The sequence below is a fragment of the Pseudonaja textilis genome, chromosome 3, assembly GCF_049901715.1.
Source record: "Pseudonaja textilis isolate UNSWEBS1 chromosome 3, rPseTex1.2, whole genome shotgun sequence".
NCBI lineage: Eukaryota > Metazoa > Chordata > Lepidosauria > Squamata > Elapidae > Pseudonaja > Pseudonaja textilis.
This window is the reverse complement of record NC_141992.1, coordinates 100,084,358-100,102,186: the sequence shown is the minus strand read 5'-3', so window position 1 is coordinate 100,102,186 and position 17,829 is coordinate 100,084,358. Positions and strand designations below refer to the sequence as shown.

Sequence of the window (17,829 nt, the reverse complement as noted above, 5' to 3'; positions counted from 1 at the left end):
TTTATTCACTACTAGAATCTAATCAGAGATGCTTTGCCAATTCTAGTCCAATGACCTGCTCCAGCAGGGTTAGAAGGGAGTGTGTGTGTATGTATGGGCATGGCTGTCAAAACTCCCAAAACAGGTCAAGTAGCTCTGGGGAGGCTAGTCATAAATTAGAACACTTCCTAAACAACCGGCCATTAAGTGAGGACCACTTGTATTTGGTTTGCCAGTCACCTGGCCACGCCCATCCAGTCACATGACCACCAAACCACACCTATCCGGTCATGTGACCAGCAAGCCATGCCCAGCCAGCAAGCCACGCCAGTCACATGATCAGCAAGCCATGCCCACCCAGTCACATGACCAGCAGGCCATGCCCTCAAATTAGGCCACAACCATAGAAATTTAAATCCCACCCCTGGGTGGGGGGCACCAAGGATGAGTTTGTAGCACAAAGGGGGCGGTGGACTGAAAAACTTTGGGAAGCACTGCCTTAACCTTTTAGTCCAGAGTTGATATCATAACTGAGGGTATCAAAGGCTGCCAAATTTCTTTGCACAATACCTGTGCTAGAATGTACCACCCACATGCACAATGAATAATAACTCCATTCTAATAATCATAACCACCAGATAATGATTTGACAGTGAAAGGGTTTGATGAAAATGTATGTAGATACTGTAGGCCAACTCACAATTGCCATGGTGACTATGAGGTCCCGTCCCGTCCCCAGGTGAAGCAAACTGAAACCTTATAGCTTATTAAAAAGACTTATGAATCTTATAGCTCATTCCAGTACCAACCAATGTCAAGAAATTCAAGTAGGGGTGGTTGTATAACATGGAGTAAAGTAAAAGCAAAGCCCTAACTTTTTCCCTAGAGTTCAACCTTGAACAAACAATCACACAAATTATTTAAACAACAATGCCCTTGATGCCTGCAGATGACAATCACAACACTTACTTCCCTGCCATGGAGTTTTACTGATACAACTCTTGAAAAACAGGTGGCCACATCTCTGAGGTTGGAACAGTCCCATGTCATAGTCATATATGCTCTGACATCCAGCTTCAAGTAAGATTTCCAATCCAGCACAATTTTCTTCTTTGCCCCATACTTTCTGCCCTTCAAATGTTCTCCTTCCTATTCATCCCCTTTACAACCCCTGAGAGCTGTTAAAATGCAAACACTGCGATCAAAGTTTATGATGCAGATGAAGCAACCTTTTGAAAATAGTTCCAAGTGCAGAATTTTCCCGGCCACAACATCACCTCTCCACATTACTGATATTTGCCTTTCTCTACCATATTGTGTCTCAGTGTAAAGAAGGTAGCAGAAATGAAGCTTACCTTTGCTAATATCTTCATATTCCAGCCAGAGCTGTTTTTGGACTTGTTTGTTGGGATACCAGATAGAGCAGGATTCCTCAAATCCATAGACAGCTTCCTGTATATAGTGGTTGCCAAAGTGATCCAGCAGAGCTACAAAATCTCCCCGAGATGTTGCTCCATCCAGTGAATGAAGGGCATTGCCAAATGCTGCAAAGAACAGACGTACAGCAAGTAAGAACTGAAGAGAGAGAGAAAGAAAAGCAGGGAGGGTAGACAGACAGACAGACAGACATTTTTCTACCACATTTAGATGCTTCTGGAATCTCACAAGCAGGTTAGTAATCCTTGCTCTCTCCAGTACCTGACAGTCCATATGTAAAAATGAGGTTAGCTGTACTTAATAGAACTAATATTTAAACAAGGTGTAAAGAAGTAAATTGCCTTGTTTTCACGAGATAAAAATGTTTAATTTCAGTTAAAGGGTCTTAGCTGTTTGTAGGGTGATAAGGAAACAATAAGAATTTCTCACCAAAAAATAGTTACAGTATCAGTTCTCAAAACTTAAATTGCTACCTTTGATTGAATAATGTTTCTAAGGAACATTGTATATGGAGTTGCTAAGAAAATATCAACACTCTATAATGAATGGAATAGGTAAAGATTTTTCTCCATTAAAATACCTCTTTCAATATTCAGATAAACTGTCTCTGCTCATTTTTATTTAAAGTCGAGCTTCTGGGACTGAAAACCCTGTGTGAAGCCACAGCAATATCTGCAACAGTGCCATCCTACTTGACCTCCTGGTCTATTTCCTGATCAATAATTTGGGAGGGTGGGGGGAAGCTTAAATATTTCTTAAAAAGGATAAAAAAAAATTACATGCTCAACAGACAATATATGATATGGAATTTTGGTACCCAATTTTGGGTCTTTTCCAAGCTGCTCCTAGAGAAGATGAAGACATCCAATTTGCTTTATTTCATCCACGTTTTAAAATGCAAAGGAGGGTCAAAGGGCACCAAATATTTAAGAAGACAAATGTGACAGAACTGTGAATGAAGACACTTAGAATTTTATTTAGTTTGCCATTTCAGTAAATTCATTTGCACTCTCCAGACTTCCAATGTCAGGGTTCCAAGTAACATACCCACAGCAAACAAAATTCTGAGGCAAGTTACTTCATCAAAGAAGTTTATTGGATATGTCATATTGACACAAGCTGGTGAAAACCAACTCTGAATATTCCCACAGTTTTCATCTAGTTAAAGGATAAAGTTTGTCACTTTCTCAAAACGGTCAGTCACATGGTCCAATGAGGATGCTGTCCAGTTGCTAGGTGACTCCAGTCCCCTCCTTCTGAGCACCTGCAGGAATGTCCTTGGTTCCCATGAGGAAGCATTTTGTTTTGGCTACAACACCCCAACTATCTCTATCCCCTCCTCCTTATCCCTCTCCTCTGGTGTGTCAGCACTGAAGCCCCAAAATAGGGTCAGTCAGACCAGCTTCAGGGTTGACATACACTGTACACAATTTTTCTGCTTTTATTATTATTTTCAATGGAAAGAAATGCAAGCTGTATACAAAATGCATACTTTAGGACAACATGTCATGATTTTGGTATGTAATATAAAAACGCAGTACACATTTTAATGTGAAAATGATTTAGAATGGAACTATGAATCCATACATGTGAAATTAGCATTCTCCAGATCTGCAACTAATAATCACTAAACTGCCATCCAACATTGGAAATGCTTATTCAGCAGATCTTTGGGGTATACAGATCTGTCTTGTATATTTGGCTCTTGCATATGAAATGGCTGATGACTGACTAAAGTAAACAACGATGTCCAGGTGAACAAAAAGTTAGAATGACTGGCTTTTAGGCTAGTATCACCTCCTGCTGTGATACTATGGTCAATCTAAAACCATCCCACCAAGTAATGGGCATAACTTACATTGAGAGGTAGTCATTTGGTTCAGCCGAACATGGTACATGACAGAGCGAACCTTCCAATGTTGTAGCAAAGGATATCCAGAAATCTCACTGAAATTCACCATCCCTGTGGAAGGAAACATGGGTAAAATAAGAAAGGCAAAGATGCACGGCATAACACATTTGCAACATAGCGGAATTCCAAATCTGACATAGACTCTGAATTGGTTTCCCCGTTCAGCAGAATCACAAGGGAAGAAGTTTCCTCAAGCTGAGCTATTTTAGGTTGCAGATGAAAAATCTGTTCATTAAAATCACCTTATCCTGAATTTATAAAGCAGATTCAGAAGAAATTATCTGTGTGGATGTGGCAAAGAAGAGGTGGTGCATTATGGGCCTGTCACCCATAGCCTGCCAGAGTTCATCCTGGGGTTTCAATACAACTACAACAACACGAGTACAATATAAGTACGACTTACAACCATTCATTTAGTGACTGTCCAAAGCTAAAAACGTTAGTCCTGCCTCTTTTTCACACTTATGACTTATTGCAGCATCCCCATGGTTATGTGATCAAAAATTCAGATACCTGGCAACTGGCACATATTTATGATGGTTCAATGTTCTGAGGGGTCACCTGATCACCTTTATATTAACCTTCTGACAAGCAAAGGCAACAGGAGAAGCCAGACTCATTTAACAACCGTGTTACTAAATAACTGCAGTGATTCATTTAACAACTGTGGCAATGGGGCAAAACTCACTTAACAACTCAGCAATGGAAATGTTGGGTTCAATTAGGGTCATATGTTGAGGATTACCTGTACTTGCACGCCGTCTACATGAGTGCTAAGATATATGGGCATGAATCTATCCCAAGTGGAAGAGTCTTCTTTTACCATCTGTTCTTATAATGGGAAATGCCCCTCATCTGGATGGGACAGAACAGGAAATCCTCTAAACCAGGGCTGTCAAACTCTCAGCCCGTGGGCCTGATGCATCACACACTGGCCACGCCCATGCCTGGTTTAGCAAAGGGGAAAAAAGTCCTGATAACGTCATGTGACGCAGCTGTGATGACATGGGTTTGACACCCCTGTTCTAAGCTGTCTCCTCTTAATGACCAGGACTAGGGGATATTAGGCCCGATTACAAACCCAACCCAAATCAGAACCGATGTAACATTATCCAAAACTTAGTGAGCAGCAGCAAATAGAAATAAATCCTTCTCATATAGCTCAACTATACATTCCCAGCTAACATTACTTCAGTAGTCCAAGCTCTCCCAAGAGATTCTGATATCAGCCTGAATTCTTCAGCTTAATCCTATAAAATATATTTTCTTAAAGTGCTCACTCATTGCAAGGCCTCCAAGGAAGATCAGAGAATAAAGAAACACTCTGTTTCTTCTTCCCTCATCCAATTTCCTTGCCCCTGACTGGAGAAGACAGTGGTTGTGATTGGAAAATATTAAGTCCCCCAGCCAAGGAAGCTATTAATTCAAAATTAAAAGGCTCTAGTTACAGCTAGCCAGCAGGCCATTCAAAATTAAAGTCCCCTTAATGAATACAATGTGTAAGTTTTTTATCCTCATTACAAAGCATTAAAAAAACTATTTATTTATTAAACAAAGTATATGGCTGCGACAAACAAGAATAGACAATGAATAAGAATGAAAACTATCAAATCAATTTAAAGTAAAGACAAACGAAAGCATTTTTGTTCTGCAGCTGGAATCCTCAGCCTTGATTCTATGAAATGCTCTTTTTATCATTTCTATTGAAATTCAAAGCTGATGCGTATTACTTTCTGCAGACATGAGATCCTACCCATATTCATATACGTGCTCGTTTATTTATTTATTCAATTCAGAGGCTGCCTAATTTCTCAGCACCTCTAGGCATTTTACCTAGAGCCATTAGCTTATCAATGCTTCTTTATGGTTGGAAATTGCATACTGGAATCAAACTCTGTAAGAATAAAATACAATCATACCTTCTTAGAGTCAGATTCTCTACATTAGAAAGGTCTCTAGGGCATTTCTTACATTAAAGACTGTGCTAATATCAAAACAAGAGTTTAGTTGTCTGTCTGTCTCCCTCATCTATCTATCTATCTATCTATCTATCTATCTATCTATCTATCTATCTATCTATCTATCTATCTATCTATCTATCATCTATCTATCTATCTATCTATCTATCTATCTATCTATCTATCTATCTATCTATCTATCTATCATCTATCTCATTCATAGTCCTCAACTTACAATGGACTTCGGAAAACCTACTCAGGATCCAGTTTTAAAGTTGTAACCATTGTAGCACCCCTGTAGTCACATGGATGAAATTCGGATGGATTTGCCCTTTCAATTGACTACAGGGTTGCTGCAGCGCTCCCTACTATCTCTCCCCCATCCTGCCCTTCCAGTTCCTCTCAGGTGTGATTGGCGACACAGGAATAGGTGAGGAGGAGGTTGGGGGATCCAATGGGACGCGAAGCAGGCCTGATAGTCTTAAAAATATGGGTTATAAGAAAGCCATGGAGAATATTAAGTAAGCATTAGAAGATGTAACTTAGCAGCACTCAGGTTACATCAATGCCTCAGCAAGCTGAGGGTAACACAATCCGCATGCTATTTCAGTTATCCTGTATCTATCATCGATAGGATTTTTCCAGAGCAATTTTAATGTTGTACGTTTTGCAATTATGGATCCCAGATGTAAAAGAATCCCTGTAATGCTTCAGCAATGCCTTTGGGCCTCTCAGAGTCTTCAAACCCTAGTGTCAGGATTCGGACAGTTACCCCAATTAAATCATGGGTCTTGAGCCAAACTTCCAAAGGATTTATTGGGAGTTAACATGTCCAGCACTGCCTGCGTATAGCTGACTCGGAGACGCATAATTCATTGTCACGCTTGACCCTGGTTTCCCCCTACCACCTGGGTGTGTCATAAATCATATTCTCCAATGAGACCCATCCATAGCCAGGAGTCATCAATCATGTTCTCCAGTTAGATATTTGCGCAGCAGAAACTTCAGTCACCTAGTTACTATCTTTGAAAAACTATGTATGGAATGTACTTTCGATTTCCAAGCTGCCACACTGCTCTTTCAAACCCCATTCCCCCCCCCTCCCCTTTCTGTTGGCAACTCTAAAAAGACTACAGAAATATTTTATGAGTTGACACCTAGAACATGTTTTTCTAAGGTATACTATTTCAGTGGAATTGCATTTTTCATTAATCTATCCTAGAAAGACTGACTGGCACTCCAATCAGCATTATCAAGAAGTTTTCTTAAATGACCACTATCCTGAAATCAACTCTTAATTGCTAAGTTTTGTGCCTTGGCCATAAAGCTACGTCATACCCAGGTGTTTTTTTTTTCTTCCTCCCAAGGAATTGTTTTATTGCATCATAAGAGATGAACAATACATTATAAAATAAAGGTATTAGCAGGGTACAGACGTATTTATGCAATTCAAACAAGAAATGGTTAATACTATGATGGTTTAGATAAATAAATTTATTAGATAAATTAAACTTCTAAATATGAGAAGAAAATGTAAATCTTAAATATAATTTCTAAAATTTAAAAGAAAAAAAAGGAGCTGCTTGGAAAAGTAGGTATTTGATTTCTAACGCCCGTCTTTTTTATACAGTGACTGACTATTTATAATCATGTAGATCTCTGCAGAACCCATATGCTTATATTTGCCTTGCTGCATGGTGTATGGTATACTGTAAATGGAAAAAAGCATTCTTGCTTGAATTTGGTTAAACTTCTGTTGTGGATGTATGCTATTAGTTTTGTCAGTTATATGTTCTCTAACTTTAATTTCCCAATCAGATATCATCAGTGTTGCATTTTTCTTTCAATGTTGGACAAACTTTATTCTCACATCCATAAGCAAATATCTTTCTTCTCAATACAAATATATTTCTTCTCAATACTTTCTGGAATTATCTCTATTAAAATTGTGGTTTCATTTCAAATGTAATTTCTAAAAATCGATGGATGGTATTACATACTTCTGAGATGTTTTTTTTTTCTTTTACCATATTTGCAGGGGTGAGATACGAAAGGGTTAACTACCAGTTCGGGATTTACGAGCTTCCCTGTGAGCCACTCGCCTGTAAATCGTCATAAATCATCATTAGCACCCTGCCGAGAAGCAGCCTTTGAAACAGCCCTCTTTTCTTGTTTTTTTTAACTGCAGCTGTGGCTCGTTTGGCAGCTGAAGTTGAAAAATCAGGAAATAAAGATCAGGTAAGAGCCCAGGTGGGCAGGTGGGCAAAAACATCAGCAGACATAGAACCGGCTCTATGTCTGCTGCTCTTCAGAGCTACCGGTTCTACAGAGGTGGACAGAACCGGTAGAAACCCACCCCTTCATATTTGTTATAATAAGCCTTCTGTTTCAATGTATTTCCAAAGATTTGTTAATTGAAGCACACTATACTATACTGTAAATTGTACTTGGGTTGTTTAAACTTACATTGCATTTATTTTAGACTATAATAAACAGACTACTATTAGTATGTGTGTTTATTTATTAAAAACAGGCATCAAAATATTTCAATGCAGTTTACAATCAAATATATGTGGTGCAAGTCAAGTTTAAAGTTAAATTTTAACTTAGAATCTGGTTTCAATTTTTTTTTTGTCTGGAAAAAAACACATTTGACCCAGAGTCAACATTCTTGTATCAAAATTCTTTATTATATTCTGAGAAAAATGAATAGTGGTTCTATTTCCATGAACCATTCATAACTGATCACATTCCAATGACATATAAATCATCCCCCGGCAATTGTTTTTGGTTAATTTTCTGCAAGTCCTTTGAGATTATACTTATTTCTTAGTCTTTTATACATCTTGTTCCTGAGCCAAGGATAATAATGATAAATTTGCTGCATAATAAATTATTGTGTCCAGTTTCCCAGGCACAATAGTTCAAAACTGCAAACTGGCCTACATACTTACTAATTAAATGCTCCCTCAGAGAGCAAAAAATCCAAAGAACAGGTATGAAGGAGGCAAATATATGAAAGAAAGCTTCAGGAAATAGTGGCTTTTTTGTCTGGAAATTCTATGGTAATTATACCAAAGAAATGTCTATAGTATTTACAAATAGCTTGGGAAGATTTGTCTCCCTGTCTTAATATACTAAGTCTCTCCTGCTCCTAGTGCCTCACTGTAGTTCTGGCTATGAGGTCAATCACAAGACATTGCCTTATAGTGTTAATTATTCTACTAATTACATTTCAATGAGCATTTTTATATGTGCTGCCATGGGGGGTGGGAAATCACAATTTTAGCTGAAGTCATGGGATGTGGATACAGATAGTTAGAAATCTCAGAACATGTGCAGTAGTGACAAAGGAAATAAATACATCTATGTCTACACAGTTAGACAGTGGTTACCTCTGGACTTTGTCCTGGACCCAGAGCTCCACCAAGTTTTTACAGTTGGCTTAAATGAGAAGATAAAGAGAGGTTCATCAAATCCTCAGACCACAAAATGCTGGGAGAGATTGCTAATATCTCAGAAGAAGGCTCAGTGTTCAAAGGGACATTAGGCCCCTCCCTACAAAATACTGTTCAATGATGAAGAGTATCTGATTCTGCATTTTGGGCAATACAAGATATCTCAACAATAGTATTTCTGGGCAGGATCTTTGCAGATCATAAATTAAGCACGAGTCAGCAAAGAGATTTCTTAGACTGCATGAAAAATATAATGTTGATATCATGGGAAATGATACTTCCACTATATATGCAGTAGCAGTTACACCACACCTGGAATATCTATCCAAACACCCATCCAGTTTTGGTCGCCACAATATAAGAAGGATGCTGAGGAACTGAAAGAATGCAGAGAAGAGCAATCAAGGCAATAAACTGCTTGGAGAGAAAAAAATCTTATGAAAACAATTAAAGAATTGGGCATGTTCAGCCTGAAGAAGAGAAGCCTAGGGGAGACAAAATAGTAGTCCAATACTTTAATGACTTTGGATTTATTCTCCACAAGCCTGCAGATAGGACAAAGACAAATTGGTGGGAACTTTACAGAGAGATCAAAACTCAAAATAAGGTGGAATTTACTGACCATGAACGACATCAAGCAGTGGAACAACCTGCCTCCTGGCGTTGTATTAATCCATCACTGGGTATTTTCAAGCAAAGGTTTGATGGTTATTGATCTAAGGATTCCTACTCTGGGCAAAGGACTGGACAAGAAGGTTTGAAAGGTACCTGCCAACTCTATATGTTCTGTGATTGACCCAGATTTTTTAAAAGAGCACTACCAAGAGAGGCTGATTAGGTAAGATATTAACAGAAGTAACAAAATTTCCAATTATATTACTATTTCCCTCTTTTGTCATAGCAGGCACTCTATACCTACTAGACATTTAATCCTCACCAATATGTAGCTTCCCTTTTCTTATGCCTAAACTCAGCAGCTTTGGGGGTGGAAGGAAAGAGAGATTGAGGGGCTATAAAGCTTGCCTAACAAAGCAACCCCTTTGTGAGTCATGACCATGGACTACCTACATTGTCATAGTCCAGATTTACCACACTGCTCTGAGATTCTCAGATACAGTTATGGAGTCCATTTGAACAAATGTTTCTTAACTGTAAGCATCCTAGCATCTTTCCTAATGTTCACTTTTTTAGTATCTGATCTACAATTGCACTAAGTGGCAACACAATAATGATTGTTCTTTGACAACCTGGAGTATCTCATTAGCACCCAAATAATATATCTCTTGTTCTTATTTTTTTTGCAAAATTTGTTTGACATTTTGGAATTTATACTATCATTAAACTAACTGACCATAAAATATTTGCATTTTTTTTCCAATGACTCATATCTATATTGCAAAACTTTTAAGACTGAACAAATGACAGGATTCAGAAATGGAGATCTGGGAATTTATATACCACAAGCACTTCAACCCCATATCCTCTCTTTCACAAAACACCAACCCACTATTGATGTCAGCACAAATCCTGGCCTTTCATCTTTGCACATATGTAAATTAAATGATTTGTCTCAACAATGCACATTTTGATTATCCCCTTGCCTCCTACCCAAAGAACCTATGAATTTAAGGGAAAATGCTAATTATAGTAAACTAATAGCTTCAGATAAACTGGAACTAATACAGAAATACCTTGACTCAATTCCAAAACAGATGATATCATGATAGCAGTTTGAGGACTGACCCAAGACTAACGCAAAAACAAGTGGAAATGACCTCTGAAAGGGATCACTTACCAGTGAGAAAATCTGGATCAGGAGTAGGTTCAGACAGCTCCTCTTGGCACTGATTCTCTAGTGGAACAGTGGCCAACATTAGTCCATCTGGCAGCTGTTGCTCCAAGCCACGAGCAAAGTTATTCATCCTGAAAAGTGCCAAATGAGAAGTTCAAAGCAAAAGTCAGTCCACAAAATCCCAGGAAATCTATCTATAGCTATTCCCTAAACTAAATTCAGCAGAATACCAATATTCCTTTAAAATTTATATAATACTGTAAACATCTTCAAAGGCTTTGAAGGTTCTGCCATTTTTTATTCAAAATATATTTGTGAAAAGTAGACTGCTTAGTACAATTTGAAACCAGATCAAATTATGACAACAGACTGAGTATTTCAGCCATCTCGAACACTTTTCCAAATTTCATTCTAGATGTTGAAATATGCCACCATATGCAGGCTCACAGATCTCATTAAAATCTATAATCAATGTATCAAGGTTAAGTACATATAAAGAGTATCATGAAAATACTTTATTTCAATTGTTCCTTTTATTATTATTATTTTCTTTTTTGAAAGGGCGGTCTTCAAAATTGATAAAAATTGTTTCAAAACAATACATTTTAAATCTACATACAGTGTCATCAACATCAAAGGATTCCTCATGACCATTAATACTGCCAGTGGAGCCTTTCTTTGGGCTCCATTTTTGTCCAGCAGCTCTTACAAACTGAAGGATTAAAGAACTGTGTGAATGCAGAACCAGCATGTGTAGAGCTTTTCTTCAAAAAAAGAAAAAAGTTAGGCTTGTTGAAATTTCTTTTGCTCCAATAATAAACTTCACCTACAGAGAAAAGAGCCCTTCACATGTTTCAATTTTTGACTTAATAAGCAAATGAGGATGTGCCAATCACCTGTAAGAAACATCATTAAATCAGAACTCTTGTTTCTCCAGAATGTCATCATCTGTCTAGAAATTGTGATAAAAAGACAACCAGTGTTTTTCAAAAGAAAATCAAAAGGTAATGGAATTGGATAACTATAAGAGATACTTCAAGGAGTATTTCTTCTAACCTCATTAAAACTCGTTATTATACACCTGCCCAAAATATAATATTTTAAACATGCAATCGTTGCATGGATAATATGGTCTCTTGGTGGACAGCATAATTGCAGAGGGCTCTGCATGAATATTAATATCTTCAGAAATTGGGTGAATAGTCCTAGAGAAAGGTCCTTCAACAGAAGTCATCCATCTCTGAAAGAAATTCACTGGAGGTCAAATCCCAGGTCTTACTGAGGGGAAAGTGAGGAAATTTTGGGAAATTTTAATTTATAAGTTGCTTTGAGCAGAGCTTTTTTTCCTTAAGTGTATGATTCAAAAAAACACTATGGATAACTCAGTGCAAATAAAATATAAAGAGCAGGACTTTTGTTCCCACAGAACAGCAAGCTTTCCCCCCTAATATAATCATCACCTGAATGTCCCCTTCAGCACTTGCCCAGGTGCCAACTCACGAGTTTGATTGTTGTAGCCATAGAACATTTCCCCAAAGAGAGTTTGATTCATGGGCAGCTCTCGGCTCTCTTCGCAGTCAGCACTCCCTGGACAGGACTCTGAAATTAACTGACAAGATCGGCCATCCATACCTAGCTTGTAATCTTCAATGCATCTGCCAATGAATACAAGAAAAACTGTTTAAACTTTTTACAAGATTTCTAAAAAGAAATATCTTTTGTGTTCAAGGAAGAACCTATATAGCAAATGTAGTCACACAGGTGAAAAACACAGGACCACTCTTAGAGATTTGTAAAATTGTGTTTTACAAATTTGTAAAATTGTGTTTTGTAAATTTGTAAAATTAATATTTAGGTCTAATTCCATGCTTTTTCATATTTCTGACCTTCAGCAAAACTTTTTCATGCATGACTTTTGTGCCAAGTAATACCTGATGCTGGAGTATTTCTTAAATTGCCCCTACCAATTTATATGGAGATAAAAAGAACCACACTGACATTGGTATGTAGAATTCAAATGAAGAAATTATCCCAGTTAATTGAAAAACAGACAGAACAAAATAAGTGAAGAACAAAACCACTGACCAACAGTGAATGGGCAAAATCTGTTAATCCCTAATTGCAGAAACTTCTAACTGAAGAAATTACTAAATCTAGAATGTGAACTGCAACTCAGCAACAAAACAGGTTTCGTATTTTTTTATGACCATGAAATGTCTCAACCTCTGATTGCTAAAGGTAACGCCTTAATCTGCTATCAGGAACCCTGTTATTAAAAATGTCATGGTAAATAAGAGTTTCTTTCACTGCAACAAATATATATTATGATAGGATTAAACAAAAGATGTTAAATATTAGTGGTATGCAATACTTTGATTGTCATTCCAAAAAGATATTTCAGAACATGATTAAAGCACCTGTCCTCTTTAAAGTAGCTGTATCTTAGGATCATACAGCAACTGCAGAGATAGCTGTGTGATCTTAAGAACCAACATTGTACATAGCTACAGATAGGTGTTACATTCATACTCTCATGGGCTTTCAGGAATTGAATCTAAGGACTGTGAATTGTTAGTACTTTTCCAGGAAAAATGATAAAAGGGTTTATGTGCATACTCCAAACGACCCATGCTATATATAATTATTGCTGCAATCGAAGGAGCATATATGAAATGTATTAAAAAAGTTTAAAGACAACCATATATTAATTGGTATGGGCTACATTTGGCAGGTTTCTTCAGGAAGGAATACTTATTATTTAGATACAGAACAGAAAGCAATGGTTAGACAAGATTTAAATAGTAACAGGCATCCACAGGGAAAGAAAAAAAAAGTCAAGATGGTAGTCAAAACAGTGTAATTAAAGCTCTACCTGCAACCCACAATTTTAATTGCACTATTACAGCTGCCACCTTAACTTTTTTCTACCAACAACCCTGAATATTAAACTTATTATTATATGAAATAGCCAGGAATTCATTTTTTTTTAAATGAATATGACTAGAAGTGAAAGGAAAGATACTATAAAGCATCCTTGAAATCACAACATTTGCCACAAATGTGCTACCACCATGCATGTAAATATTGAGATATATATTGAAATATATATACTGTATGTGGCTTATTTGTCTGTCTGGGTATGGTTTGGAGTAAGGTCTCACCCTAGAGAATACAGGAAACCTCTGTGGAACTCACCCACAAAACATAAGTATATTGTACAAGGAAGGATCTTCAGGTAATGGCATCATATGTTGTAGACAGAGTTGCTCGCAACCACCATTGAACCCATCTGAACAGTCCACTCCTATGTGGCGATCGTAGCAGCCTGTGCCATCTTTCATGGGGCTGAGGCCGGGGGGACACTAGCAGAGGAGGAAGAATAGCATCATGAACCAGGTGAGCACTGCACAGTCACAAAAGAGTTCATTACACCCAAGAGAAACATCACAAGTGTTATAACTGCATTGCTTGTTCCACATAATCAGTTCATCCAGTGAGAAGAAAACCTGTATTAGTGGTATTGTTTCATCTTATCATCTTATCATTAGATTTGTGGTAGCTTCTTGCAAGTTTTCTAGTCAATTTCTGCTAAATAATACTACAGTATCATTCACACTTTGCTCTTACAATCTGTGTTGCAGTTCTTTTCTATTGCAAAAATCTCTTCATTTTCATCTTTACAGTTTCTGCAACCATTATTAAAGAGTATAACCTCAAGTAACGCTAACCAGGGTGATTAACAGTCTGAGCCAGCACTCTATTCCCTCCAGTCATTTTCAAGAGGAAGATGTGTTTGCAGAGAACTCTGAACTAGGTGCTGCCTCGGGCTACCTGAGAAAACAGCCACACTCTGGCTTATATACTCAGCCATGAAATAGACGAGATCCAGAGGCTCTCATTAGGTAGAAGCTACTTTTTCAACTTGTTTTAGTTTTGAAATTGCCCAACCCATAAACAAGTCCAACTGAAGTGAATTAAAGGGCTATAAAGCTGGCTGATAATATCATCAATAAGGCTTTGCTTTCAAGTGGGACATTTTGTAGGATAAAGTAGGAAGAGCTGCAGGCTTTCCCCCCCCTCCCCTTTCTTCTGTTTTGGCGCATGTGGATTTAATAGAGGACTTCCATCCGAAATGTTTTTCCCCTCATGATCCTGGTGATGAAACTCACACAATAAGACACAGGTTGCTCGATGACATTAATTCTGCAATTTCCAGAACAAACGGTCCCCTGTAGGCTCACTAGACTCTCATTCTGTCCCATGTTGCTCCTCCTCCATCCATGCCAGCTGGAACAGCTACGCACAGGAGAATTCTAAATGTTTGCATAATGCCAGCAGTCAATGAGAAGACCCAGATGTTTGGGCTGATGGCAAACAAACAAATGAGGAGCCTAGGAATCCTGCCCAGCACCCATCCTCATCAGAGTGACTTCCCATCTGGCTGACAGGATGTGCTTCAAAGTTAGGGGTGGACAAAAGAGACTTGAGTGTATGTGTGCTTTCTACTGATTAATTGATTTCTTTGCAACTCATGCCTTACACAAGGGCTTAGAAAATTACAGAAACAAGAATAATCTTTTTATAGGACTGCTTTTGCACGACTCCCTATTAAGTGAAATAGGTCTTTGGCAGGAGAATTTGCAAGTGAATTGCAAGCTCAGCTTGCACAGGTAAAAATATAAAATCCACGCCTTAATGTGATGTTGTCTCAGCTTTCCCCTGTATGCCAGACACCCATTTATGTGTTAACTATACTATAATTGCAGTAATATTACAGGGGGTGGGCTTGCTGAGAGAGATTGGTGGCTTTGTTTGTCTGCTAGTTTATTCCTTACAGCAACGTTTCTTAACAGTGGCAGCTTTAAGATGTGTGAACTTCTACTCATGCTGGCTGGGGATTTCTGGAAGTTGAAGTTCATACATCTTAAAGTTGCCAAGGTTGAGAAATATATAGCACTGCAATTTATTCCACGCTAAAATTCAGAAAGACCACCTCCTGGGCCCCTTTTAGGAAAATTCTATTTGCACCTGACAAGCTCTCCTTGTACCACTGATAAGACTGGGTATGTTTGGCTTGTTCTTCACAATTTATTTCGCTTAAACCCAAAGGGACTTTTATAATTCTATGCTTATGGAATTACTTTCTTACAGAATAGATAACTGGATTCTCCTTCCTTTTCAGCTCCCTTTGGTTACCTTTTTAGTTTGGGAGCCAGCCTGATCTAGTGGTTTTGATGCAGAATTAGGACTCAAGAGGTACAAATTCAAGTCAGTCTATAGACTTGGAAGCAGACTGGGTGACTTGGGGGCAGTCAGGGTTATTGTTATGGGGGGAAAAGAGGAGGAGGAATGTGTGTGCATGCATGTTTGCTTCTAAATATATTTGCACTTGTACAAGTATGTTTGTATATACATTTATTTAAACAAACTGTCTTGTGCACAATCTAACAAATTAACAATGAATTAATATCCTTCCACATTGATTTAGTGTTTAACTCAGGTCAAATCATATTGTGAGTCATCAGCAGAAAATTCCAAGAATTGCATTTTCTGCATCCTTTCTAAGTCCCACCATACTACAATATTCCAATCTCTTTCTGTTTCGGGATTCGTAGCCCAATGCATCTGAAGGAAAGCAGGTTGGGGAAAGGTGAAATATGTATTCCTATTTTATCACATTTGTTTCTTTCCCATAAGCTATTTCTCAGCAATCTTGCCAATTTCTTAGTACCAAACCTGATGGCATGGTAATTCAAGAGAAATAGAAATGTCCTCTGAAACTTTTAGTTTTGTCAAACAGTCATATTTATATAGACCTCTACTTTCTCCCAAAATTTAGTTAAGTACAGGATATTGTAAAAACTTATGTCCTAAAGAAGCATCATTCATATTTCATCACCAATAAAGTACTGTCCTATACAGATATTATGGAGTGCAATAAATTTTATATATTATGTTTTGTTGTATAAGTCATAGGTTAAGATTCATTGACATTCTAGATATAGAAGTTAAGACACTCTCCCATTTGTCTAGACAATGTAAGAACTTTATTCTTTATTCTACTCATCTCTAATCATCTGCCTATCAAGCTGATTTATCAATAACAAATACCTAGTGTAACTATTAGTTATTTTTTTAATTTGAAAAGTTTTAATCACTTGTTCTAATATTCTGTGTATCTCAGAAACTGAAAATGCTACTGGTCCAAATAATGTTAACAGATATTGTAGCTGTATATATTTCCACTGAATTACGTCTGATAGATAGTATTTGTCTCTTAGCAGAGTGTATGTTAAAAATTCATCTTTATCAGCTATTACCGTATATACTCGAGTATAAGTCGACCCGAATATAAGCCGAGGCACCTAATTTTGCCACAAAAAAACTGGGAAAACTTATTGACTCGAGTATAAGCCGAATTTTTCAGCACATTTTTTGTGCTGAAAAAAAACCCCTCGGCTTATACTCAAGTGAGATTCCCTCTGAAAAAATCGGAAGCAGAAAAGTTCTTGCATGAGGATGTATTTTTTTTTTCTTTATTTAACTGTTTTTTTGGGGGGGGAAAGTCCCACCGTCATGTGAGAATGCTCAGACACAAAATCTATCCGCCTGAAAATAAGTGTGTGTGTGTGGGGGGGATTTTAACAGAGGGAAGACATAGGGAGAAGGCAAAAGCGACAGAAGATCCTTCAGGGGAAACTGAGGGGGAGACTCACCCTTGGTCCAGATGAGCCCCTTCCGATTACCCCCATGCTTACAAGTTGCAAAGGAAACATGGAAGCAGGGAAGCGGCTGCCCAGCTCTGGAGCTCCACACCATTTTTTTATCAGAGGGAATCTGACTCGAGTATAAGCTGAGGGGTTTTTTTTTTCAGCACAAAAAATGTGCTGAAAAACTCAGCTTATACTCGAGTATATACGGTAATTGATCCAATTAATTCCTTATCACCATTCCCCTACCCCCCATTTTTAATGTTTGATTTCTTCATAAAATCAATTTAGCATGGAAAAAAGGATTTAATCTTTTTTTTTTTTTTGATATTATATTCCATAGTCCTCAACTTCCAAACACAATTGAGACCAGAATTTCTGGTGCTAAACAAGGTGGTTGTTAGGTGATTTTGTTAATTGTACAAACTTTTTTTTGCCATAGTTGTTAAGCGAATCATTGAAATTGTTGAGTGAACCCTGTGGCTGTTAAACGAATCTGGCTTCCCCTATTGACGTTGCCTGTTGGAAGCCAACCGGGTAGGTCTCAAATGGTGACCACATGATCTCTGGATGCTGCAACCAT

General features: G+C 37.8%; 1 protein-coding gene across 3 annotated transcripts in view; it reads right to left on the bottom strand.

Moving 5' to 3' along the window:
* ASTN1 (astrotactin 1) overlaps positions 1-17,829 on the bottom strand; it is a 285,838-nt gene that overhangs the window by 57,495 nt on the left and 210,514 nt on the right. For all 3 annotated transcript variants that reach the window (XR_015743019.1, XM_087930474.1, XM_087930475.1), the window contains exons 12-16: positions 13,732-13,898; positions 11,997-12,191; positions 10,540-10,667; positions 3,275-3,379; positions 1,335-1,523 (exon numbers count right to left, since the gene is read on the bottom strand). Coding sequence is in view for 2 of the 3 variants with exons in the window: in XM_087930474.1 (XP_087786600.1) it covers positions 1,335-1,523; positions 3,275-3,379; positions 10,540-10,667; positions 11,997-12,191; positions 13,732-13,898 (784 nt within the window). In the remaining variant the exon portion in view is untranslated. The remainder of the gene's footprint in view (positions 1-1,334; positions 1,524-3,274; positions 3,380-10,539; positions 10,668-11,996; positions 12,192-13,731; positions 13,899-17,829) is intronic.